Source organism: Ranitomeya imitator, chromosome 1 (assembly GCF_032444005.1).
Source record: "Ranitomeya imitator isolate aRanImi1 chromosome 1, aRanImi1.pri, whole genome shotgun sequence".
NCBI classification, from domain to species: domain Eukaryota; kingdom Metazoa; phylum Chordata; class Amphibia; order Anura; family Dendrobatidae; genus Ranitomeya; species Ranitomeya imitator.
Window position 1 is genome coordinate 56,819,298 of NC_091282.1, and position 25,253 is coordinate 56,844,550.

Genomic DNA, 25,253 nt, shown 5'->3' on the forward strand with positions numbered 1-25,253 from the left:
CCAATAGTCAGCTTTCACTCTGGCCACAGTGGCTGATAACAGGGAACAATAGACTGTCCAATAGTCAGCTGTCACTCTGGCCACAGTGGCTGATAACAGGGAACAATAGACCGTCCAATAGTCAGCTGTCACTCTGGCCACAGTGGCTGATAACAGGGAACAATAGACCGTCCAATAGTCAGCTTTCACTCTGGCCACAGTGGCTGATAACAGGGAACAATAGACCGTCCAATAGTCAGCTGTCACTCTGGCCACAGTGGCTGATAACAGGGAACAATAGACTGTCCAATAGTCAGCTTTCACTCTGGCCACAGTGGCTGATAACAGGGAACAATAGACCGTCCAATAGTCAGCTTTCACTCTGGCCACAGTGGCTGATAACAGGGAACAATAGACCGTCCAATAGTCAGCTGTCACTCTGGCCACAGTGGCTGATAACAGGGAACAATAGACCGTCCAATAGTCAGCTTTCACTCTGGCCACAGTGGCTGATAACAGGGGACAATAGACCATCCAATAGTCAGCTTTCACTCTGGCCAGAGGCTGATAACAGGGAACAATAGACCGTCCAATAGTCAGCTTTTACTCTGGCTTTTACTCTGGCCACAGTGGCTGATAACAGGGGACAATAGACCGTCCAATAGTCAGCTTTCACTCTGGCCACAGTGGCTGATAACAGGGGACAATAGACTGTCCAATAGTCAGCTTTCACTCTGGCCACAGTGGCTGATAACAGGGGACAATAGACTGTCCAATAGTCAGCTTTCACTCTGGCCACAGTGGCTGATAACAGGGAACAATAGACCGTCCAATAGTCAGCTTTCACTCTGGCCACAGTGGCTGATAACAGGGAACAATAGACTGTCCAATAGTCAGCTTTCACTCTGGCCACAGTGGCTGATAACAGGGAACAATAGACAGTCCAATAGTCAGCTTTCACTCTGGCCACAGTGGCTGATAACAGGGAACAATAGACCGTCCAATAGTCAGCTTTCACCATGGCCACAGTGGCTGATAACAGGGGACAATAGACCGTCCAATAGTCAGCTTTTACTCTGGCCACAGTGGCTGATAACAGGGAACAATAGACTGTCCAATAGTCAGCTTTTACTCTGGCCAGAGGCTGATAACAGGGAACAATAGACCGTCCAATAGTCAGCTTTTACTCTGGCCACAGTGGCTGATAACAGGGAACAATAGACTGTCCAATAGTCAGCTTTTACTCTGGCTTTCACTCTGGCCACAGTGGCTGATAACAGGGAACAATAGACTGTCCAATAGTCAGCTTTCACTCTGGCCAGAGGCTGATAACAGGGAACAATAGACCGTCCAATAGTCAGCTTTCACTCTGGCCACAGTGGCTGATAACAGGGGACAATAGACCGTCCAATAGTCAGCTTTCACTCTGGCCACAGTGGCTGATAACAGGGAACAATAGACTGTCCAATAGTCAGCTTTCACTCTGGCCACAGTGGCTGATAACAGGGGACAATAGACCGTCCAATAGTCAGCTTTCACTCTGGCCACAGTGGCTGATAACAGGGAACAATACCGTCCAATAGTCAGCTTTTACTCTGGCCAGAGGCTGATAACAGGGAACAATAGACCGTCCAATAGTCAGCTTTCACTCTGGCCACAGTGGCTGATAACAGGGGACAATAGACCGTCCAATAGTCAGCTTTCACTCTGGCCACAGTGGCTGATAACAGGGAACAATACCGTCCAATAGTCAGCTTTTACTCTGGCCAGAGGCTGATAACAGGGAACAATAGACTGTCCAATAGTCAGCTATCACTCTGGCCACAGTGGCTGATAACAGGGGACAATAGACCGTCCAATAGTCAGCTTTCACTCTGGCCAGAGGCTGATAACAGGGAACAATAGACCGTCCAATAGTCAGCTTTCACTCTGGCCACAGTGGCTGATAACAGGGGACAATAGACCGTCCAATAGTCAGCTTTTACTCTGGCTTTTACTCTGGCCACAGTGGCTGATAACAGGGAACAATAGACCGTCCAATAGTCAGCTTTCACTCTGGCCACAGTGGCTGATAACAGGGGACAATAGACTGTCCAATAGTCAGCTTTCACTCTGGCCAGAGGCTGATAACAGGGAACAATAGACCGTCCAATAGTCAGCTTTCACTCTGGCCACAGTGGCTGATAACAGGGGACAATAGACCGTCCAATAGTCAGCTTTTACTCTGGCTTTTACTCTGGCCACAGTGGCTGATAACAGGGAACAATAGACCGTCCAATAGTCAGCTTTCACTCTGGCCACAGTGGCTGATAACAGGGGACAATAGACCGTCCAATAGTCAGCTTTCACTCTGGCCACAGTGGCTGATAACAGGGGACAATAGACCGTCCAATAGTCAGCTGTCACTCTGGCCACAGTGGCTGATAACAGGGGACAATAGACCGTCCAATAGTCAGCTGTCACTCTGGCCACAGTGGCTGATAACAGGGGACAATAGACTGTCCAATAGTCAGCTTTCACTCTGGCCACAGTGGCTGATAACAGGGAACAATACCGTCCAATAGTCAGCTTTTACTCTGGCTTTTACTCTGGCCACAGTGGCTGATAACAGGGAACAATAGACTGTCCAATAGTCAGCTGTCACTCTGGCCACAGTGGCTGATAACAGGGGACAATAGACCATCCAATAGTCAGCTTTCACTCTGGCCAGAGGCTGATAACAGGGAACAATAGACCGTCCAATAGTCAGCTTTCACTCTGGCCACAGTGGCTGATAACAGGGAACAATAGACCGTCCAATAGTCAGTTTTTACTCTGGCCTTTACTCTGGCCACAGTGGCTGATAACAGGGAACAATAGACCGTCCAATAGTCAGCTTTCACTCTGGCCACAGTGGCTGATAACAGGGGACAATAGACCGTCCAATAGTCAGTTTTTACTCTGGCCTTTACTCTGGCCACAGTGGCTGATAACAGGGAACAATAGACCGTCCAATAGTCAGCTTTCACTCTGGCCACAGTGGCTGATAACAGGGAACAATAGACCGTCCAATAGTCAGCTTTTACTCTGGCTTTTACTCTGGCCACAGTGGCTGATAACAGGGGACAATAGACCGTCCAATAGTCAGCTTTTACTCTGGCTTTTACTCTGGCCACAGTGGCTGATAACAGGGAACAATAGACTGTCCAATAGTCAGCTGTCACTCTGGCCACAGTGGCTGATAACAGGGGACAATAGACCATCCAATAGTCAGCTTTCACTCTGGCCAGAGGCTGATAACAGGGAACAATAGACCGTCCAATAGTCAGCTTTCACTCTGGCCACAGTGGCTGATAACAGGGGACAATAGACCGTCCAATAGTCAGTTTTTACTCTGGCCTTTACTCTGGCCACAGTGGCTGATAACAGGGAACAATAGACCGTCCAATAGTCAGCTTTCACTCTGGCCACAGTGGCTGATAACAGGGGACAATAGACCGTCCAATAGTCAGCTTTTACTCTGGCTTTTACTCTGGCCACAGTGGCTGATAACAGGGGACAATAGACCGTCCAATAGTCAGCTTTTACTCTGGCTTTTACTCTGGCCACAGTGGCTGATAACAGGGAACAATAGACTGTCCAATAGTCAGCTGTCACTCTGGCCACAGTGGCTGATAACAGGGGACAATAGACTGTCCAATAGTCAGCTTTTACTCTGGCTTTTACTCTGGCCACAGTGGCTGATAACAGGGGACAATAGACCGTCCAATAGTCAGCTTTTACTCTGGCCACAGTGGCTGATAACAGGGGACAATAGACCGTCCAATAGTCAGCTGTCACTCTGGCCACAGTGGCTGATAACAGGGAACAATAGACCGTCCAATAGTCAGCTTTCACTCTGGCCAGAGGCTGATAACAGGGAACAATAGACCGTCCAATAGTCAGCTTTCACTCTGGCCACAGTGGCTGATAACAGGGGACAATAGACCGTCCAATAGTCAGTTTTTACTCTGGCCTTTACTCTGGCCACAGTGGCTGATAACAGGGAACAATAGACCGTCCAATAGTCAGCTTTCACTCTGGCCACAGTGGCTGATAACAGGGGACAATAGACCGTCCAATAGTCAGCTTTTACTCTGGCCACAGTGGCTGATAACAGGGAACAATAGACCGTCCAATAGTCAGCTGTCACTCTGGCCACAGTGGCTGATAACAGGGGACAATAGACTGTCCAATAGTCAGCTTTTACTCTGGCCACAGTGGCTGATAACAGGGGACAATAGACCGTCCAATAGTCAGCTTTCACTCTGGCCACAGTGGCTGATAACAGGGAACAATAGACTGTCCAATAGTCAGCTTTTATTCTGGCCACAGTGGCTGATAACAGGGAACAATAGACCGTCCAATAGTCAGCTGTCACTCTGGCCACAGTGGCTGATAACAGGGAACAATAGACTGTCCAATAGTCAGCTTTCACCATGGCCACAGTGGCTGATAACAGGGAACAATAGACCGTCCAATAGTCAGCTTTTACTCTGGCCACAGTGGCTGATAACAGGGGACAATAGACCGTCCAATAGTCAGCTTTCACTCTGGCCACAGTGGCTGATAACAGGGGACAATAGACCGTCCAATAGTCAGCTTTTACTCTGGCTTTTACTCTGGCCACAGTGGCTGATAACAGGGAACAATAGACCGTCCAATAGTCAGCTTTCACTCTGGCCACAGTGGCTGATAACAGGGGACAATAGACTGTCCAATAGTCAGCTTTCACTCTGGCCACAGTGGCTGATAACAGGGAACAATAGACCGTCCAATAGTCAGCTTTCACTCTGGCCACAGTGGCTGATAACAGGGAACAATAGACTGTCCAATAGTCAGCTTTCACTCTGGCCACAGTGGCTGATAACAGGGGACAATAGACCGTCCAATAGTCAGCTTTCACTCTGGCCACAGTGGCTGATAACAGGGGACAATAGACCGTCCAATAGTCAGCTTTTACTCTGGCTTTTACTCTGGCCACAGTGGCTGATAACAGGGAACAATAGACCGTCCAATAGTCAGCTTTCACTCTGGCCACAGTGGCTGATAACAGGGGACAATAGACTGTCCAATAGTCAGCTGTCACTCTGGCCACAGTGGCTGATAACAGGGAACAATAGACCGTCCAATAGTCAGCTTTCACTCTGGCCACAGTGGCTGATAACAGGGGACAATAGACCGTCCAATAGTCAGCTTTTACTCTGGCTTTTACTCTGGCCACAGTCGCTGATAACAGGGAACAATAGACTGTCCAATAGTCAGCTTTCACTCTGGCCACAGTGGCTGATAACAGGGGACAATAGACCGTCCAATAGTCAGCTTTCACTCTGGCCACAGTGGCTGATAACAGGGGACAATAGACTGTCCAATAGTCAGCTTTCACTCTGGCCACAGTGGCTGATAACAGGGAACAATAGACCGTCCAATAGTCAGCTTTTACCTATACAAGAATCACCACCCTGTAATCCGCCTGCCCCTAAACTGAAGTGGCTGATAACAGGGAGCAACAGACTACACTTGTCTGTCCTATAGTCAGTCAGCTCTTACCTTGGCTGATAACAGAGAATACTGCCTTACAGCCACCAATGATCTAAGCTTTATTGGCTGATAACAGAGAACACTGCATCCACCGGCTTAACCCGATATGTAACCAACAGTAAACTGGCTGATACCAGAGAGTAATAGAGCGCGTGCTGTAGCAGAAGCGGCTGATACCAGGGAGCAGCAGCTGTCATCCAGGTCTCCGCACAGTATACGTGCAGGGCTGCAGGCCCCTCCATCCTGTGTCATCCTCCCACTCACTCACTCTCCGCCCGGTTGAGGCCTTGGCGCCGCCCGCACTTCCGGAACAACTCACCGGCTCGGGAGTCAGTCAGTGCCCAGACTCCTCCGTACAGCGCCGGCCAGAAGCATCTCCCTCCGCCTCAGCCTCCGCCGGACACTTAGCTCCGCCAAGATGTCATCGCACTGCCGCTCGATCCAATCTGGCAGTCACTTCCGGTGCAGAGGGGAAAGGCGGGGCTACAAGAACGTTGTCCAATTAAATTGCAGTAAGTGGGCGGGCCGGAGGACCTTCCGCCACAAAGGGCATTCAGGGACGACTGTCTTCAACTCCATGGTATTAACCGTCCAGGAAGACGATACGGGTTTTGGATGACGTGTACGTCGTGGAAGGACGGCAGCGCCATATTGGAGGAGGCAAAGTACCCAACCGGAAGTGATTCCTGGGTGAGTGTGCTGTAGGTTATGGGTCTGAGAACCTTTTTACGTGTTGTACGTCATTGTCTGTAGTCAGGACGGGGCTGCACCCTGCGAGCGCTGTGTCCCTTTCCCTGGCTATAGAGTGACCATTGAACAGTGAGCGGGTCCCTGCAGAGTCACGTGACTGCACTTCCGCCTGCTGCAGCCGGGTCTGCACCTCGGGTCACGTGATGATGTGGACTTTTGGGGGGTGTTCGTAGAAGGAAAAATACAGTTTTAGTGTAGAAATGAAAACCACTAAAGACTGTCTGACCCGTGCACCGGAGACATCGCCGGAGGCCTCTGCTGGGAGGAGTCTGCGGGAATATGTGAGCATTAGTGAGGTGAGCCCCTGATGTTGGGGGAGGCCGGGCTCACAATCTCCATTCTAGGTGTTGGATGGGGCTGAGGTCCCTGTATGGAGCCTGCGCACTGGGGACAGAAATGGGCGAACCCCAAACTGTTCCCACAAAGCTGAAGCTACAATTGTCCACAATGTCTGGTGCTGAAGAATTAAGATTCACCTTCACTGGAGAGGCCCCTGATAACAGCCCCTAGCATTATCCTCCTCCACCATCTGTACACAGTGCGGTCAGGGGTAACGTCCTCCTTCACCAAACCCAGACCCCTCCATCAGACACCAGACAGAGAAGTGTGATCCATCACTGCACAGGACACGTCTCCTCCAGAATCCAGTGATGGCGGCTTTACACCACTCCATCTCAGCATTGTGCTTGGTGATGTACGGCTGCTCGGCCATGAAGCTCCCATAGGGGGCGCAGTGTCTGTGCTGGAGTTATACCAGAGGAGGTGTGGACTCTGCAGTTATGGAGTCAGCATTGGTGACTCTTCTGCCCTCTGCTCCTCAACACTCGCCCCCCTGAATGGAAGGTTACAGGGTCTCCACTTCGTGGCTGAGTTGCTGCAGTTACTTCCACAATTTTGCCTTGCGCAGGCGTGTACTACGGAGGACAGAGAATGAACTTCAATCCCATTTTGCAGCCAGCATGCAGCCAGCGGGTAAGGAAAGGGTGAATCAAACATCTGAAAACCTCGCCCCTATGGCTGAAAATTGTTCCCTCCAAATTCAGGTGACAGAGTCCCTTTAATAATATCTCTCACAGGTGATGGGGGCAATGTGAATTATTGTAAAACATGAATTCAAACACATGCAGACCTAAACTTCTCTCCATATAATGTGTATTGTATTACTTATTCTGTATTAATTCTGAGTGCAGCTCTGGGATATAATACAGGATGTAACTCAGGATCAGTAATGTAATGTATGTACACAGTGACTGCACCAGCAGAATAGTGAGTGCAGCTCTGGAGTATAATACAGGCTGTAACTCAGGATCAGTAATATAATGTATGTACACAGTGATGGCACCAGCAGAATAGTGAGTGCAGCTCTGGGGTATAATACAGGATGTAACTCAGGATCAGTAATGTAATGTATGTACACAGTGACTGCACAAGCAGAATAGTGAGTGCAGCTCTGGAGTATAATACAGGCTGTAACTCAGGATCAGTAATGTATGTACACAGTGACTGCACCAGCAGAATAGTGAGTGCAGCTCTGGAGTATAATACAGGATGTAACTCACGATCAGTAATGTAATGTATGTACACAGTGACTGCACCAGCAGAATAGTGAGTGCAGCTCTGGGGTATAATACAGGATGTAACTCAGGATCAGTAATGTAATGTATGTACACAGTGACTGCACAAGCAGAATAGTGAGTGCAGCTCTGGAGTATAATACAGGCTGTAACTCAGGATCAGTAATGTATGTACACAGTGACTGCACCAGCAGAATAGTGAGTGCAGCTCTGGAGTATAATACAGGATGTAACTCAGGATCAGTAATGTAATGTATGTACACAGTGACTGCACCAGCAGAATAGTGAGCGCAGCTCTGGAGTATAATACAGGATGTAACTCAGGATCAGTAATGTAATGTATGTACACAGTGACTGCACCAGCAGAATAGTGAGTGCAGCTCTGGAGTATAATACAGGATGTAGCTCAGGATCAGTAATGTAATGTATGTACACAGTGACTGCACCAGCAGAATAGTGAGTGCAGCTCTGGAGTATAATAGAGGATGTAACTCAGGATCAGTAATGTAATGTATGTACACAGTGACTGCACCAGCAGAATAGTGAGTGCAGCTCTGGGGTGTAATACACGATGTAACTCAGGATCAGTAATATAATGTATGTACACAGTGACTGCACCAGCAGAATAGTGAGTGCAGCTCTGGAGTATAATACAGGATGTAACTCAGGATCAGTAATGTAATGTATGTACACAGTGACTGCACCAGCAGAATAGGGAGTGCAGCTCTGGGGTGTAATACACGATGTAACTCAGGATCAGTAATATAATGTATGTACACAGTGACTGCACCAGCAGAATAGTGAGTGCAGCTCTGGAGTATAATACAGGATGTAACTCAGGATCAGTAATGTAATGTATGTACACAGTGACTGCACCAGCAGAATAGTGAGTGCAGCTCTGGATATAATACAGGATGTAACTCAGGATCAGTAATGTATGTACAGAGTGACTGCACCAGCAGAATAGTGAGTGCAGCTCTGGAGTATAATACAGGATGTAGCTCAGGATCAGTAATGTAATGATCTATAATAATTTCTGTCTTCCAGTAGTGTAGATTTGTGGACGTCTGCATCAGGACATTCACCTGTTTGTTCCCCCAGATGTGTCGGGCACATGGCCGTCTCCCTGATGAGAAGAGGCATTAGAGCCGTATGTGTGACGTCCTGGTGTTGCAGGAATAATGGAGCATGGAGGACGTCCCAGGTCTCCGCAGGCTTTAGGCAGCACAGTCCAAGGAATCTACAGAGCGATGCGCACGGATCCAGAACGCGTCAGACCACAGGTGAGATGTGTATTACTGAGTATTAGGATCTGAGGATAATCCATCAGTGTGTAATGGTGAGCGGTCCAACGTCCTGGGAGCCACCAGCGCTCGGCAGCCTCATGGGGAATGAATGGAGAGGCGGGAGGGTGTGCGCACTGCTCCAGTGGTATGAAAGTCCCCCGTTCTGCCAATAGATGCGCGTCCCGGCAATCAGTAAGTGATCACCAGCCCGCATTTAGGAGAACTTGGTTTCACCTGACAAGTCCTGTAACTTTATTAGATGAGAACGTCCTTTTAAATGATTGTTTGTTTCCTATCCTACATGTAAGAAAATCCATGATCACAAATGTCTGATCGCAGCAGTCCATCCCCTCGGAACGGGCCGGTGCCCCCGTCTCTTTAGTCTGAGCCAAATCCAGTAGTGACCCAGTAGGTCCATTCTCTCCCAGGTTGTGAGTCAGGTAGAACATTTTCTTGCCACTGAGGACACTATATTTACACTGTTGCTTATAAGAAGAAATAATCTCCCCTCATCGTGTATAACTAGTAGTGTCCTCCTAATAGACGGAGCCACGGAGAGCGGAGCAGCGAGCAGGGACTGTGCGTTTCTATAGAGCCTGGGTGACTCTGTGACTGAACGACAGCTCCGCAGCGGCTACTGTTGTGAATTCTGCTTGTGGGTTCCCTCCGGTGGTTATAGGTGGTAATGCAGTTGTCCCTGAGTCCCTGAGTTGTCCTGGTCAGGTGTATCTGCTGATTGCAGTTCTGACTGGGATATTTAGGTGTGCAGGATTCATTAGTCCTTGCCAGTTGTCCATGGTTTTGGGAGGATTTGGATCTCTGTCTTGTTCCTCCTGCCTTGCTGCTAAATCAGCTAAAGATAAGTGGCTGGTTTTTGTTTCTTGGGCACACATGCTGTGTGCTTTATAATTCTGTGCTATTCATTTGTTTTTTTCTTGTCCAGCTTAGATTTTGTCTGTATTTACTCAGTCTTGTTGGATTCTCAGGAGTTGCAGATATACGTTCCACGTCTTTAGTTAGATTGTGGAAATTCTTGTATTATCTGCTGTGTATATTTTTGGAAGGGTTTTAATACTGACCGCTTAGTATTCTGTCCTATCCTTTCCTATTTAGCTAGAGTGGCCTCTTTTGCTAAATCCTGTTTCCTGCCTGCGTGTGTCTTTCCTCTACTACTCACAGTCAATATTCGTGGGGGGCTGCCTATCCTTTGGGGTTCTGCTCTGAGGCAAGATAGAATTCCTATTTCCATCTATAGGGGTATTTAGTCCTCCGGCTGTGTCAAGGTGTCTAGGATTTGTTAGGTACACCCCACGGCTACTTCTAGTTGCGGTGTTAGTTTAGGATTTGCGGTCAGTATAGTTTCCACCTACTCCAGTGAAAGGTTCATGCGGCTCCAAGGTCACCGGATCATAACAGGCTACAAATGGCTTCTGCAATTCTGCTGCTAACTTTCTGACCCAATTTTAAGTGCAGACGTGTTCTCATATTTATTATACATACTGAATAAAAGCATTCGTCTCATTGTGATATCATTCTGCATTTTATAACTTATTTTAACCCAAGTTATTTTTTCTTTAGCCGACTCCCAGGCAGACGAGGAAGGAGCAGCAAAAGAGCCCATAGAGGAGACGTAAGTAAAAAAAAAAAAAATAATAATGGTCAGGAGGAATAGTAATAGTTTTAGTTTAGATTCCCAGGATTAATAACTGAGGAACAGTAGAGGAAAGGTGCTGTGGTATTGGTTCATGTGCTCCTTTAATAAGGACCTGGGATCTGCGCCATCCAGATTTATTAACTTTTTCTTTAACCACCCAGAATTAGTTAACATAAAGAGAATTTCTCACCGCTTTTTTTTTTTTTTTTTTACGTTGTTGGTTCAGGGTAGGATTGTGACCGCTGCAGCCAATCATTGACCACAGCGGTATATCTTTCACCTGCCTATTGGGAAGTATGGAGACCGTCTGGAGATCGGGACAGCAATGGAAGAGGAGCCGCGGGGGGTTATTAAAGCCATTATATGTTAGTATTTTAGGCCATTCTGGATGGTTACAAAATGAAAAAAATAATGGGTGAACAACCCCTTTAAATGCCTTTAAAGGCTTCTGTACATTTATTAGGGAAGTCCGTATCCCACCTTTGGCATCCAGACTCTACATTCTGTTACTGATCTTTAGTTATTAAGGATAATCACGGCAGCGACACATGAAACATATGCCAGGTGCCATCCCTGGAGTCTTAGGAAGTCAGCAGAATTATGAATTCAGCTCTGGAGATGATGGAGTATAAAATGCGATGAAACTCGGGATCCTTAACAAAGTATTGACCAAGTTGTAACGTTGTATGTAAAAGTCTTGATATTCCGTATACTGTGTCCCCACAGGGTGGATGTCTTGTTCATAGACCGGGAAGGCAGTAGAATCCCTGTGAAAGGGAAGATCGGGGAAAGTGTCTTATACCTTGCTCATAGGTACGGCATTGACTTGGAAGGTACGTATAAAATGTGTCACCCTCCACCAGAACTGGGGCGGACTAAGGTCGTCATTATTCTCCCAGAATACAGGAACTTTCCCATAGTTTGAGACAGAGCATTCACTTCTGTTCTATGACACCATGAAGAGTCCGGAGCAGCGGGGGAACGGGCAGAGGTGAGGTGAGTATTTTTTTTTTCCAAGTGAGGCCATTATACTATATGGAGCACTATATGGGGCTATTATTCTGTATGTAGCACTATGTGTACCTATTTTACAGTGTGGAGCAATATATTGGCTTATTATACTGTATGGAGCAATATATGGGCTTATTATACTGTATGGAGCACTATTTTGGCCCATTATACTGTATAGAGCCCTATTTGGGGCCCATTATACTGTATGGAGCACTATATAGGGTCCATTATACTGTATGGAGCCCTATTTGGGGCCCATTATACTGTATGGAGCACTATATAGGGTCCATTATACTGTATGGAGAACTATGTGAGGCCGTTATACTGTATGAAGCACTATGAGGGGCCCATTACACTGTATGGAGGACTATGTGGGACCCATTGTACTGTATGGAGGACTATGTGGGGGCCATTATACTGTATGGATAACTACATGGGGCCCATTATACTGTATGGAGCACTATGTGGGACCCATTGTACTGTATGGAGGACTATGTGGGGCCCATTATACTATATGGAACACTATATGGGGCCATTATACTGTATGGAGCTCTATTTGGGGCCCATTATACTGTATGGAGCACTATATAGGGTCCATTATACTGTGTGGAGCCCTATTTGGGGCCCATTATACTTTATGGAGCACTATATAGGGTCCATTTTACTGTATGGAGCACTATGTGAGGTCATTATTCTGTGTGGAGCACTATGAGGGGCCCATTACACTGTATGGAGGACTATGTGGGACCCATTGTACTGTATGGAGGACTATGGGGGCCCATTATACTATATGGAACACTATATGGGGCCATTATACTGTATGGAGGACTACGTGGGGCCCATTATACTGTATGGAGGACTATGTGGGGCCCATTATACTATATGGAACACTAGATGGGGCCATTATACTGTATGGAGCACTATGTGGGGCCCATTATACTGTATCCAGGACAATGTGAGACCCATTATAGTTACATAGTTATTAAGGTTGAAGGAAGACTTTAAGTCCATCTAGTTCAACCCATAGCCTAACCTAACATGCACTAACATGTTGATCCAGAGGAAGGTAAAAAAACCCATGTGGCAAAGAGTAAGCTCCACATTGGGGAAAAAAATTCCTTCCCGACTCCACATACGACAATCAGACTAGTTCCCTGGATCAACGCCCTATCAAGGAATCTAGTGTATATACCCTGTAACATTATACTTTTCCAGAAAGGTATCCAGTCCCCTCTTAAATTTAAGTAATGAATCACTCATTACAACATCATACGGCAGAGAGTTCCATAGTCTCACTGCTCTTACAGTAAAGAATCCACGTCTGTTATTATGCTTAAACCTTTTTTCCTCCAACCGCAGAGGATGCCCCCTTGTCCCTGTCTCAGGTCTATGATTAAAAAGATCATCAGAAAGGTCTTTGTACTGTCCCCTCATATATTTATACATTAAAATAAGATCACCCCTTAGTCTTCGTTTTTCCAAACTAAATAGCCCCAAGTGTAATAACCTATCTTGGTATTGCAGACCCCCCAGTCCTCTAATAACCTTGGTCGCTCTTCTCTGCACCCGCTCTAGTTCAGCTATGTCTTTCTTATACACCGGAGACCAGAACTGTGCACAGTATTCTAAGTGTGGTCGAACTAGTGACTTGTATAGAGGTAAAATTATGTTCTCCTCATGAGCATCTATGCCTCTTTTAATGCATCCCATTATTTTATTTGCCTTTGTAGCAGCTGCCGGACACTGGCCACTGAATATGAGTTTGTCATCCACCAATACACCCAGGTCTTTTTCATTGACGGTTTTGCCCAGAGTTTTAGAATTAAGCACATAATTATACATCTTATTACTTCTACCCAAGTGCATGACCTTACATTTATCCCCATTAAAGCTCATTTGCCATTTATCAGCCCAAGCTTCTAGTTTACATAAATCATCCTGTAATATAAAATTGTCCTCCTCTGTATTGATTACCCTGCAGAGTTTAGTGTCATCTGCAAATATTGAAATTCTACTCTGAATGCCCCCTACAAGGTCATTAATAAATATGTTAAAAAGAAGAGGGCCCAATACTGACCCCTGTGGTACCCCACTGCTAACCGCGACCCAGTCCAAGTGTGCTCCATTAATAACCACCCTTTGTTTCCTATCCCTGAGCCAGCTCTCAACCCACTTGCACATATTTTCCCCTATCCCCATTATTCTCATTTTATGTATCAACCTTTTGTGTGGCACCGTATCAAAAGCTTTTGAAAAGTCCATATACACTACATCCACTGGGTTCCCTTGGTCCAGTCCGGAACTTACCTCTTCATAGAAACTGATCAAATTAGTCTGACATGAACGGTCCCTAGTAAACCCGTGCTGATACTGGGTCATGAGGTTATTCCTCTTCAGATACTCCAGCATAGCATCCCTTAGAATGCCCTCCAGGATTTTACCCACAGTAGAGGTTAAGCTTACTGGCCTATAGTTTCCGAGTTCAGTTTTTGTTCCCTTTTTGAATATTGGCACCACATTTGCTATACGCCAGTCCTGTGGTACAGACCCTGTTATTATGGAGTCTTTAAAGATTAAAAATAATGGTCTATCAATGACTGTACTTAATTCCTGCAGTACTCGGGGGTGTATCCCATCCGGGCCCGGAGATTTGTCAATTTTAGTGATTTTTAGACGCCGCCGTCCTTCCTGCTGGGTTAAGCAGGTGACATTTACTGGGGAATTTTTATCACTAGTCATTTTGTCTGCCATGGGATTTTCTTTTGTAAATACTGATGAAAAAAAGTCATTTAGCATATTGGCCTTTTCCTCATCCTCATCCACCATTTCACCCAGACTATTTTTAAGGGGACCAACACTATCATTTTTTAGTTTCTTACTATTTATGTAGTTAAAGAATATTTTGGGATTATTTTTACTCTCTCTGGCAATGAGTCTCTCTGTCTCAATCTTTGCTGCTTTGATTTGCTTTTTACAGAATTTATTTAATTTTCTGTATTTATTTAATGCCTCATCACTACCTACCTCCTTTAATTCTCTTATACTGTATAGTACACTATATGGGGCCATTATGCTGTATGAAGGACTATGTGGGGCCCATTATACTGTATGGAGCACTATGTGGGGCCCATTATACTGTATCCAGGACAGTGTGAGACCTATTATACTGTATAGAGCACTATATGGTGCCATTATACTGTATGGAGGACTATGTGGGGCCCATTATACTATATGGAGCACTATGTGAGGCCAATTATATTGCATGGAGGACTATGTGGGGCTCATTATACTATATGGAACACTATATGGGGCCATTATACTGTATGGAGGACTGTGGGGCCCATTATACTGTATGGAAGACTGTGGGACCCATTATACTGTATAGAGCACTATATGGTGCCATTATACTGTATAGAGCACTATTTGGGGCCATTATACTGTATGGAGGACTATGTGGGGTCTATTATACTGTATGGAACAATATGTGAGGACATTATACTGTATGGAGCATTATGTGGGGCCCATTATACTGTATGGAAGACTATGTGGGGCCCATTATACTGCATGGAGCACTATGGGAGGCCATTGTACTGTATAGAGCACTATATGGGGCCCATTATACTGTATAGCACTATGAGGCCATTGTCCTGTATGGAGGACTATGTGGGGCCCATTATACTGTATGGAGCACCAGGGTGGATTTGATTTAAATCTAACTGATTTATATCACTAGTCAGTAAGGCTTGATTTAAATCAGTGATTTAAATCAAAGTTTCTACCTAAACTAGTTCTTGCTACTTTAACATGCAAGTAGATGAAGATTTTTAGAATCACTTTTTATATTACTTTTTTCTCCCCAGTTTAATGGGTTAATCATTCATATTTGGACACCACTGTTCTGTTGTACATAGGAAGGAGAAAAATAATCCTGACCTTAATAACAATTTTAAATAGATTTATACAACTGAAACAATAACAACATTACAGCATAAGTTATTTGCTTAAACAAACATCCATGTTTGTTAACTAATTTGGCTAAACAAAATATATATATATTATAAGAAACTTAGACTGTCAGCCCAGCCGACACATGAAAAACTTAAATACTACTGTCCCTGCTGTCCTCTGTAGCTCACTTGTCGTCATCTTCATCATCATCATCATCTTCTTCTTTGTTCCTATTCATAATCTGGAAAAGAAAAACAAGCTTTCCTGCTTTATTGGATCCCAACCGATTTCTCAATTTAGAATGAATGAGTCCAAAGAAAGAGAATATTCTTTCAACGCCTGCAGAAGAAGCTACTGCTGTTAAAAGTGAAATCATTACTTGAACAGTCTCTAAATCCAAGCGCTTAAGTGACTTCCACCAGTTTACTGGTGTGACCTTCCTTAAAATATCTTCAGCAAACATATATTTCTTGAATGGTTCCCCCTTGGCTCTGAAGTTTATTATAGTTGGCATTAAAGATAGATGATTGCTGGATATCCATGTCATAGCTAACTCCTCTTCCTCAGCACTTAGGTTTTGACCCTGATATTGGATATTGACAATATTTGCCAAAAAAATGAGCTGGAGTCAGTGCTTGTCCCATTCGTTTGTTTACTGCTTGTAATTTAATTCTGTCCATGTGTAGTTCTGTTTTTAAGTGTTCACTCCGTTCCTTCCAAATTTCAACAGCATCCGCAATAAAACAGCTATTTTTCTGTATTTTGTTTAAAGCTTGAGAGATGGGTTTCAGGAAGCTCAGCATATGTTCAACATTTCTCTTAAGCCCAATGTTGAGGATTTTGGCCGTGACAGTGCCATCTATTTTATCTCGATTTTCTTCACAAAGTGTCATCAGAATAGGCCAGTTTTTGATATACTGCTCAAAACAGTCCACCACAGAGTTCCATCTAACATCTTGTGGGAGCGTTAGCTTGGTTCCACCCATCCTTTTCAGAGCTGCTGCAGCAAAATGATTATTACGGAAGTATTTAGCAATTTCAACATCATTAGCCTTTTTCTGGAACACTTAAGTCTTTGGCTAAGAGGTGCAGCAAATGAGCACTGCAACCATATGTTATTAGCAGCTTTGTATTCCCTTCCTGCTCTTCTAAATCTCTTCTCATCTTGGATACGTTTGCAGCATTGTCAGTGACCAAACTGCGTACTAGACATTTGAAGTTTTGTTCACATGTCGTTATAGCTTTTACTGCCACTTCTTGTAAGTATTCTGCTGTGTGTGCATTTCCTGACGTATCAGTTGTTTGTGCAAGGAAGACTTTACCTTCTTCTGTTGTTATACAAGCACATACAATAGGATCATTGTTGACATTACTCCACCCATCAATACTTAGGTTAACAATTTTACCCTCCAGAGCTGTTGCACATTGCTCCATTTCTCTGTCATACACTTGAACCAGCAGTTTCCCTGCAACATCAGCTCTGCTGGGTGGACTGTATCCTGGTCTCAGTGACTGAACCATATTAATGAAATGTGGGTTCTCAGTCAGACGGAAAGAAGAGTTCGTTGCATAAATAAACTGGGCAATTTTTTCATCAATCAACTCTTTTTCTAATCTGCTAGTTCTTATCACAAACCTATCTATGGTGGTTCCAGGAGGTAAAGGTTTTTTCTTCCTTTTGGGTGATGGTGATATGTGGCTGTGGGTGTCTGATGATGATGATGCTGCTGCTAATGAAGCACTATCCTGGATGGATAACTCTGAAACTGTAGAACAGGATGATGGTGATCTTGGAGGTGGATAGTTTCCAGAATCCATGAATTCCCCTAAACAAAAAAAGTCAATGCTGTTATTTTATTGTTTATACAATTTCTGCTTATTGTACACAACACATCACTGCCCCTGCCCCAAAAGGAATATTTGTTTTTCTTCATAACTGTACCAAATGACAGTAACATGCAGTAATAATAAGAAATATAATTTTTCTCACACATGACAGTTCAGTCTTTAGAAATAGGATTCAATAAAAATGTTTACCAACCTGAAGATCCTGCCTGTGCAGAAGTGTTTCTTTGGTCATCTTCATCACTGCACTTCTCATGATGTTGCCTCATTCGCGCCACCAGGCCTTGCATCTCTTTGTTGCATCGTTTGCATTTTGCACGCATGCCTGTCTTACCGATAGGCGAAGGAGCTTCATTAAAATATTCCCAAACTGGGTCTCTTTTACGGCCTGCTGCCATTATAAGGAAAGAATGTAATAAACGTCAGATCGTACACACAAACAGATCCAGACTTGTCTGTCTGTGGCTATGCTGCAGTATTGTGCACAAAGTTTCACTTTCATTTTCTTGTCTGCTTGCCCTTCCTCCTCCTCACACTTAGATTCACATTCTTCTTGTGTTGTGCAGATCTATTCCACTCCAAACAATCAGAAACATATTGTCTAACTTCTTGGACTTGGCACTGAAGGGGTTGATTCTGTATTCATAGGTTTGTAGAACAATAGGATTAAGGTCTTTTTCTAAACTCTGTTCATGTTGTAACATTTTTGCTGTGAAGAAGAGGCTGGGACCTCTGCGGAGTCAAATTCAGTTTTGAGAACTGCGTAAGTAAAGCGAGCGTCTGTGATAATATAGGAGAGAAACTGCCCACTAATCCCACAGAAACCTCTGGAAGAGCATGGCATTGTGAATGTTACACATTTACAGCCTTTATTCTACTGAGTTAAACAACTCAGCTTTATCTCATGATGGAAGAACCTTTGGATGGTAAAATATTTTCCTCAAAAAGCAGTTTATTGAAAAAAATCCGATTTAAATCAAAAAAATCCGATTTAAATCAAAAAAATCCGATTTAAATCAAAAAAATCCGATTTAAATCAAAAAAATCCGATTTAAAAAAAAAAAAAAAACATTGATTTTTATCCACCCTGTAGAGCACTATGTGAGGCCATTATACTGCATGGAGCACTATGTGGGGCCCATTATACTTTATGGAGGACTATTTGGGGCCCATTATACCATAAAAAGGGCTGTGTGTGGATTACTGTTTGGAAATCATACTGTGATGGGATCACCATTCTTTGTCGGGGGATTGAGGGAGGTGGATACAGTAGGATCATCATACCGTGTGGAGGGTACTGTGGAGGAATTAACTGTGGGTTTTTATACTGTTTGGGGGCACTTTTGTTGGCATCATACTTTTTATTATCTGTGTATTATACAATGGTTTTTATCCTTTGTTATTACATATTTATATTAGGCCATTCGGTCATTAGCCTTTTACTGCTCTTACATAACGTATTCTATTATTCCAATATTTTATTCTAGGATCTATTAATTAAAATGTACTTTGTTCTTGGGAAAACCCCTTTAAGTTTGTTTCCATATGAAAAAGTTAATCGTTCTGTTTGATGATAAAGAAAAACGTCCTCCATTGTAGACATGTTTTTAATAAATATCAAGGTCGTCCCACGACCTTGTGCAAGTTTTTAAATTTTGTCCCTCTGTGTATTGGAGTTTGCCATCCCCTCTATAGTATATATGGTGTAGGCTATAACCTCACTACGGGTGAAAGGTCATTGTGGATCATAGCCAGCTGGTGCTCGCCCTCCCCCACGACACTAGTGATGCGACCACTATAGTACAAGTCACTGCTGCAGCCAATCACTGAGCTCAGCGGTCAGTGCCGTCTGCATCAGCAGAGCCGTCTGCATCAGCAGAGCCATCGTTTAATTTTTTTTCCTACCCTTCTCCGAAGAGGCGAAACTATTCTGGTTCTTTTTCCATCGACCTAGAACTTTTTTTTTTCATTTTTTTTTTTTTATTTTCAGGACTGGTCGTAGTTTTGAATGACGCCGTCTGCTTTATCGTATGATGTAGTGAAAAAATTAGGGAAAAAATTTGATGAAATTGGTGAAAAATAAATAAATAAATTCCATAGTTTTTTTGGGGGGTGGGTTTCGTTTTTATTGCATCCATTGTGCTGGAAATAAAATTACCCAGTGGCGTCATCCTGCAGGTCAGTAGTTAGCGGATTAAAAAAAAAAAAAAATGTAGTAATTAAAAAAAAAAAAAAAAAAAAAAAAAAAGCTTGTCGCCAATTTCTGATCCCTGTAACTTTATTTTTTTGGTTTTTTTTTCTATTAATTGAGCTGATTTATTTTACTTTTTTCTTTTTGTGGCACAAGCTGATTTTTATGTTCATACCATATTGGAGTAAATATGATCTGTTTTTTTTACTTTTTTTTTATTTTTTCCGAGCAGTCAGACCCCCTTATGTCACCATGTTGTCCTTTGGAGAGGTGACGTGGTGGTATGCTGGAGTAACCCAGTTGGCTTCGGCCGGCCTCATACTGACTGCAGCATTTACCTTATTATTCCTGGTTTCTGCTGCTTTTATCATGGTCCGGCTCCTTTTTTTTTGTTTCTTTTCCCTTTTTTTGCTCTCATCCATTAGCTTCTACCTTGTGTCGCACACAGGAGCCTGTGAGTCGTCTCTCGCCTGTTCCACCTGTCAGGTGTACGTCAGCACCGAGCATTACGATAAACTCCCTGATCCGGACGAAAGGTAATTCTTCTATTAATATACGGGGGGGACATATATCCCAGCAAGCTCTGAGAGAAAGTGGACTAGTGGTCCTGAAACGCCCATTAACGGACCCCCGTTGTTTTTTTTTTTTTTTTTTTAATTTTACATGGACAATCCCTTTTAAGTTGCATTTTTAGACCTAAAACTCCTAATAAATAAGAGCTGGAATCTGATTGGTTGCTCCACTTTTCCTTTGCACTTCTGTATTTGTCCCTGTCCTGAGATTGGATATTATTGGGATATAGAGGCGGGTGGTCTTGGGACGGCCACCTGTTCATCTTGGATGACTCGCAACATCTTTACGTGGTCGGCCATTCTGAAAAGTCAGGGTGTAATACTACATTTGTCCTGTAGTGGCCGCTGCTGCTTCCACCCGATCCTCAGAGGCCAGGCTTGCATCGATCAGCTGATCACCGTAGCTCAGATGGAATAGTGAATGCTGCAGCCAGTCAGTGGCTGCAGCGGTCACTTGACTGTTAGGAGATTGGATGAAATGCACTCGTCTGGTAGATAAGGATTGTTTTTGTTGTTTTTTTTTTGGACTGGCCAGTAGAACTGTTAGAAGGGGGTAGCAAGTACTGGTCAACTCCTTTAATCGTTAAGGGTCTCGTCTCTGGGACCCCCACTGACCTTGTATTTTTGGCCACTCTGCTATGCAACCATCCCTTTTTCCCTGCGGCATGTGGCCAAGAAGCCCCTTAATCAGGATACAGCACGGCATCCCTTTTATTTCTCATGGTTATGGTGGGTGAGGAGTGGGGGGTTAGAACTATCCATTGACTTGCATTGTACCCGCGCCATCTAGTGGTGATAAGTGAAACTGCACTCCATCTACATTAGCCAGAAGCGTCTCACAGTCTTTCTGCTTTTTCAGGGAAGACGACATGCTGGACATGGCACCGATGCTCCAAGAAAACTCCAGACTCGGATGCCAGATCATCCTCACTAAAGAACTGAATGGAGCAGAGTTCACGCTTCCTAAAATAACTAGAAACTTTTACGTGGACGGTCACGTGCCAAAGCCGCACTGAGGACGATCCAAACGGTTGATCCATAACGTAACGCACAAGGGGAGATGTAGCCGGTGAAGTCTCTGCAGACCGGGGAAGATGTTTTTCTTTCATCCACCAGGGGGCGCCTTCATCATTATATTCCCCAGAGCTGACATTTTGCCTTTAAACCAAAGTCCTTTTTGTTACGCACTGACTAATGATCGACTATCTGACGACGACGCACAAATCGGGAAGAGGAAAGTGCTGGACGTCTCAGAATTTACCGCAGACGCCTTAGAATAGGAACATCCTGCAGCTCATACAATAAGACACAGTGGTCATTTTTAGGGTCACTTATTAGGGGGGATGCAGTGGTTTCATTTAATAATAATTCTGCACTCTTCACCATTTCTAGTTTTTGTGTTACACTCTGTATTGCTGGCAGCAGAATGAGTTAACTGAGAATCTATCAGTGAGTTCATTCAGATTATATGACGGCGAGTTTGTAGCTTTTATCTTTTTCTCCTAATTTATGACCGCAGACTGCGTCAAAGATTAATTTTGCAGTCTGTGAAAGCCAAACCAAGCCAATCAAATATAATTTTAGCCAAAAAAATACATGCATTTAAGTAAAAAAAAAAAAAAAAAGAAATGTCCTCAAAGGTGGGCAACCTCTTTAATATTCCACCTCGGTAAAGTAGGAACGTTTATAAATAGTATTCAATGGGTATTCCAGTCTATGTAGAGTGATAGGCGATAACTGTCAGATCAGTGTGGATCCCGCTGCTGGCAGTAAGACGGTGACTAGGAGAAGTGTCATGGAGCAGCTGGTCGCATGGACATCCTGACACTCTAAATACAAGGACAGCCGTGAATGGTGCGGCAGGGCGCCTGAGCAACCTGATGCTGCTTTCTATCTCGCCTCTTGTGTCCTTCACAATTCCTACCCATATTGCACCCCTCATGGACGGTCCACGTTTCCGAACCAGGGCACTTGCTTCCTTAACATGTCCCCCTCCGGTCTGGACTCTCTTTAATATGTGACCTTAAAGGGGATGTGGACTATTGCAATGATTTTTCACTATGGCCAATTTTCAAAATAACCATATCACCCCCCTCCCCCACCAATGTGATGAGAGTGGCAGAGGTTTGGGAAAAGGCCTCTTTAAGGGAAAGGATATGAAAGAAATGCACCCCCTGATTTTCAGGCCTTTCACTACGGTGAGGCTCTTTCTGGCCTCCCTTTTACCATACAAAAGCGCAGTCACATTTCTCACTCCTCCTCTGTGATTTGGAGAAAAAGTAGAATTAGCACGTGACCGCTGGATCGCAGGAGATGCATACATAAAACGCTAGCATTTTACTCAAAATGAGTTGTAAACCCTGCTGCTTAGTTTGTATTGGATGTATCAAAGCAATGAAAACCGCCTACATATCCCCCTCCTCTTTTTTTTCTTTAAAGCAAAGGTAAAGTCCGCAGCATAAATCAACGGCCGTAGAGTTAAAATCCACACCGCAGGTCAAATTCTGTAGGGGTGGATAAGATTTGGTGCAGTTTCATCCACTCTTCCGCTTCCGTAATTTTCTTTTAGGGCTTATTACTGCCATGATGAAACTCAGATGGGACTGTGCGGGGGATGGGATCACACAGAAATACTCTGGATGCCTAAATACGTGTAACTCTATTGTGTGACTATTATTTCCGGAGGCTGCTAGACAGAATGGATACTGACTATTTCATGTTTTAGACTTTTAGGTCACGGTGATGAATAAAGCTATTTTATGCAGTACGACGAGTGGTAGATAACAGTGACATCGTCCTTTTTGTAGGTGCAGCTTTCATACACCGTATACCTGCCAGTCAGGTGACCAATACGCGCCCCTGTAATCTTTTTCACTATATGGTGCATTTTTCCAACATTGAAAAATCTTTTTGTAATTCTCAACATTGTTGCGGGGGTGGGTCATTGCCAAATGCTTCAGATAGGTGTTTATTAATTAAGTACCAAAGAAACAATGTCCAAAAAATATATCCAAATGTTATCAATATGCACAACACTAAAGGAAAAACATTTAAAAACGCCCCGTAAAACTCAGATAAAGAGAAGGCAGCGTGCTCAATACAAATAACATTAAAGGGGTAGTCCACTACTAGGATAACCCCTTCTCATTTCCCACTCTTGGCCCCAATAAAAAAGCCTATACTCCTGTACCGGTGCCGTTCCCGCGGTTTTGGCACTCGATCCCTGGGGCTCTTGTGCAGTTGTATGACACGTGACCCTGGCGTCCAATCAGCTCTGGCGTCACTGTCTCCGCCTTCGGACAAATTGAAGAGGAAGTCCGGGCTGCAGCTGATCTCTGACTTCCTGTTCAATTCAACAGAAGGCGGAGACAGTGATGCCGGAGCTGATTGGGCGCCGGGGTCACGTGTCATCATAACCGCACAAGGGCCCTGGGACCACGAGTGCCGACACCACAGGAACGGCAGCGGCACAGGAGTATAGGTTTTTTTTATTGGGGCCAAGCGTGGGAACTCAGAAGGGGTTGACCCCTTTACATTTTTTCACCCTTTGTTTTATTGCAGCCATTTGGTAAATTAAAAAAAGTTCTTTTTTTTCTCATTAATGTTCACTCTGCACCCCATTTTGACTGAAAAAAAAACAGAAATGTAGAAATTTTTGCAAATTTATTAAAAAAGAAAAACTGAAATATCACATGGTCATAAGTATTCAGACCCTTTGCTCAGACACTCATATTTAAGTCACATGCTGTCCATTTCCTTGTGATCCTCCTTGAGATGGTTCTACTCCTTCATTGGAGTCTAGCTGTGTGTAATTAAACTGATAGGACTTGATTTGGAAAGGCGCACACCTGTCTATATAAGACCTCACAGCTCACAGTGCATGTCAGACCAAGGAGAATCATGAGGCCAAAGGAACTGGCCAAGGAGCTCAGAGGCTGAATTGTGGCAAGGCACAGATCTGGCCAAGGTTAGAACAGAATTTCTGCAGTAATAAAGGTTCCTAAGAGCACAGTGGCCTCCATAATCCTTAAATGGAAGAAGTTTGTGACCACCAGAAGTCTTCCTAGACCTGGCCGTCCAGCCAAACTGAGCAATCGTGGGAGAAGAGCCTTGGTGAGAGAGATAAAGAAGATCCCCAAGATCACTGTGGATGAGCTCCAGAGATACAGTAGGGAGATGGGAGAAAGTTCCACAAAGTCAACTATCACTGCAGCCCTCCACCAGTCAGGCTTTTATGGCAGAGTGGCCCGACGGAAGCCTCTCCTCAGTGCAAGACATATGAAAGCCCAAATAGAGTTTGCTAAAAAACACATGAAGGACTCCCAGGCTACGGTCCAGATTGCCCTCATTGCTAGCCACCCCGCAGGGGTCTCCCTCCACCTCTGGGCTCCGGTGCAGCAGCACAGGCTGCACGTGCGGTGTGTCCGCCCATGGCCTGCCGAGCGCAGTAGGGCCACCTTGAGAAGTCCGTAACTCTCCTTGTCATGTAAGTTAGGGTTTTAACAATAGATGAGAAGTTTCAGATACATTTCGGTTAATAATTTGCAAACCCCAAAAAGCGTTGTAATGCTTTCAGATTTTCTGTGAGGTTCCATTCTAGGACCTTATCAGGATCCATGTAGAAACCTGCAGCTGACACTTAGAAACCTAAAAACTGAACCTCTTGTACAACGAATACATACTTTTCCAACTTGGCATATAGTTTATTATCCTGTAGAACCTGTGGACATGTACTTGGTGAGACTTGAGATCGGGCGAGTAGATTAAAATATCGTCATGATCCACTACAACAAATCTACCCACGGGGTGACGGAAGATGTCATTAAAGAAATGTTGGAATATGGCGGGAGCATTAGTCAAACCAAAAGGCATGACAAGGTTTTC

At 44.4% G+C, this 25,253-nt stretch overlaps 2 protein-coding genes across 8 annotated transcripts in view; one reads left to right on the forward strand and one right to left on the reverse strand.

Moving 5' to 3' along the window:
• ARK2N (arkadia (RNF111) N-terminal like PKA signaling regulator 2N) overlaps positions 1-6,144 on the reverse strand; it is a 48,795-nt gene extending 42,651 nt beyond the window's left edge. Inside the window, exon 1 of one of the 3 annotated variants that reach the window (XM_069747045.1) lies at positions 5,858-6,144. The gene's annotated coding sequence lies outside the window, so the exon portion shown is untranslated. The remainder of the gene's footprint in view (positions 1-5,857) is intronic. The other 2 variants (XM_069747064.1, XM_069747054.1) reach the window with 2 other exon arrangements.
• Positions 6,132-23,139, forward strand: FDX2 (ferredoxin 2). Of its 5 annotated transcripts, none has more exons than XM_069747082.1 (6): positions 6,132-6,228; positions 8,964-9,145; positions 10,727-10,778; positions 11,529-11,635; positions 20,246-20,333; positions 21,229-21,754. In XM_069747082.1, exons 2-6 carry the CDS (start codon positions 8,977-8,979, stop codon positions 21,383-21,385), a joined length of 573 nt encoding a protein of 190 aa, XP_069603183.1. In that variant the 5' UTR covers positions 6,132-6,228; positions 8,964-8,976; the 3' UTR covers positions 21,386-21,754. The 5 variants fall into 5 exon arrangements, with proteins under 5 accessions (XP_069603183.1, XP_069603176.1, XP_069603192.1 ...); XM_069747075.1 differs by having other exon boundaries at positions 6,220-6,584; positions 21,229-23,139; XM_069747091.1 differs by lacking the exon at positions 6,132-6,228 and adding an exon at positions 6,278-7,260.
• The last annotated feature ends 2,114 nt before the right edge of the window (positions 23,140-25,253 follow it).

Excerpts from the sequence above, each read along its gene's own strand:
- FDX2 (XM_069747082.1), top strand. The coding sequence starts at position 8,977 with ATGGCCGTCTCCCTGATGAGAAGAGGCATTAGAGCCGTATGTGTGACG. Across the intron at positions 9,146-10,726 it reads CAGAACGCGTCAGACCACAG|CCGACTCCCAGGCAGACGAG; the intron begins GTGAGATGTGTA and ends TTTTTTCTTTAG. Across the intron at positions 20,334-21,228 it reads CTCCCTGATCCGGACGAAAG|GGAAGACGACATGCTGGACA; the intron begins GTAATTCTTCTA and ends CTGCTTTTTCAG.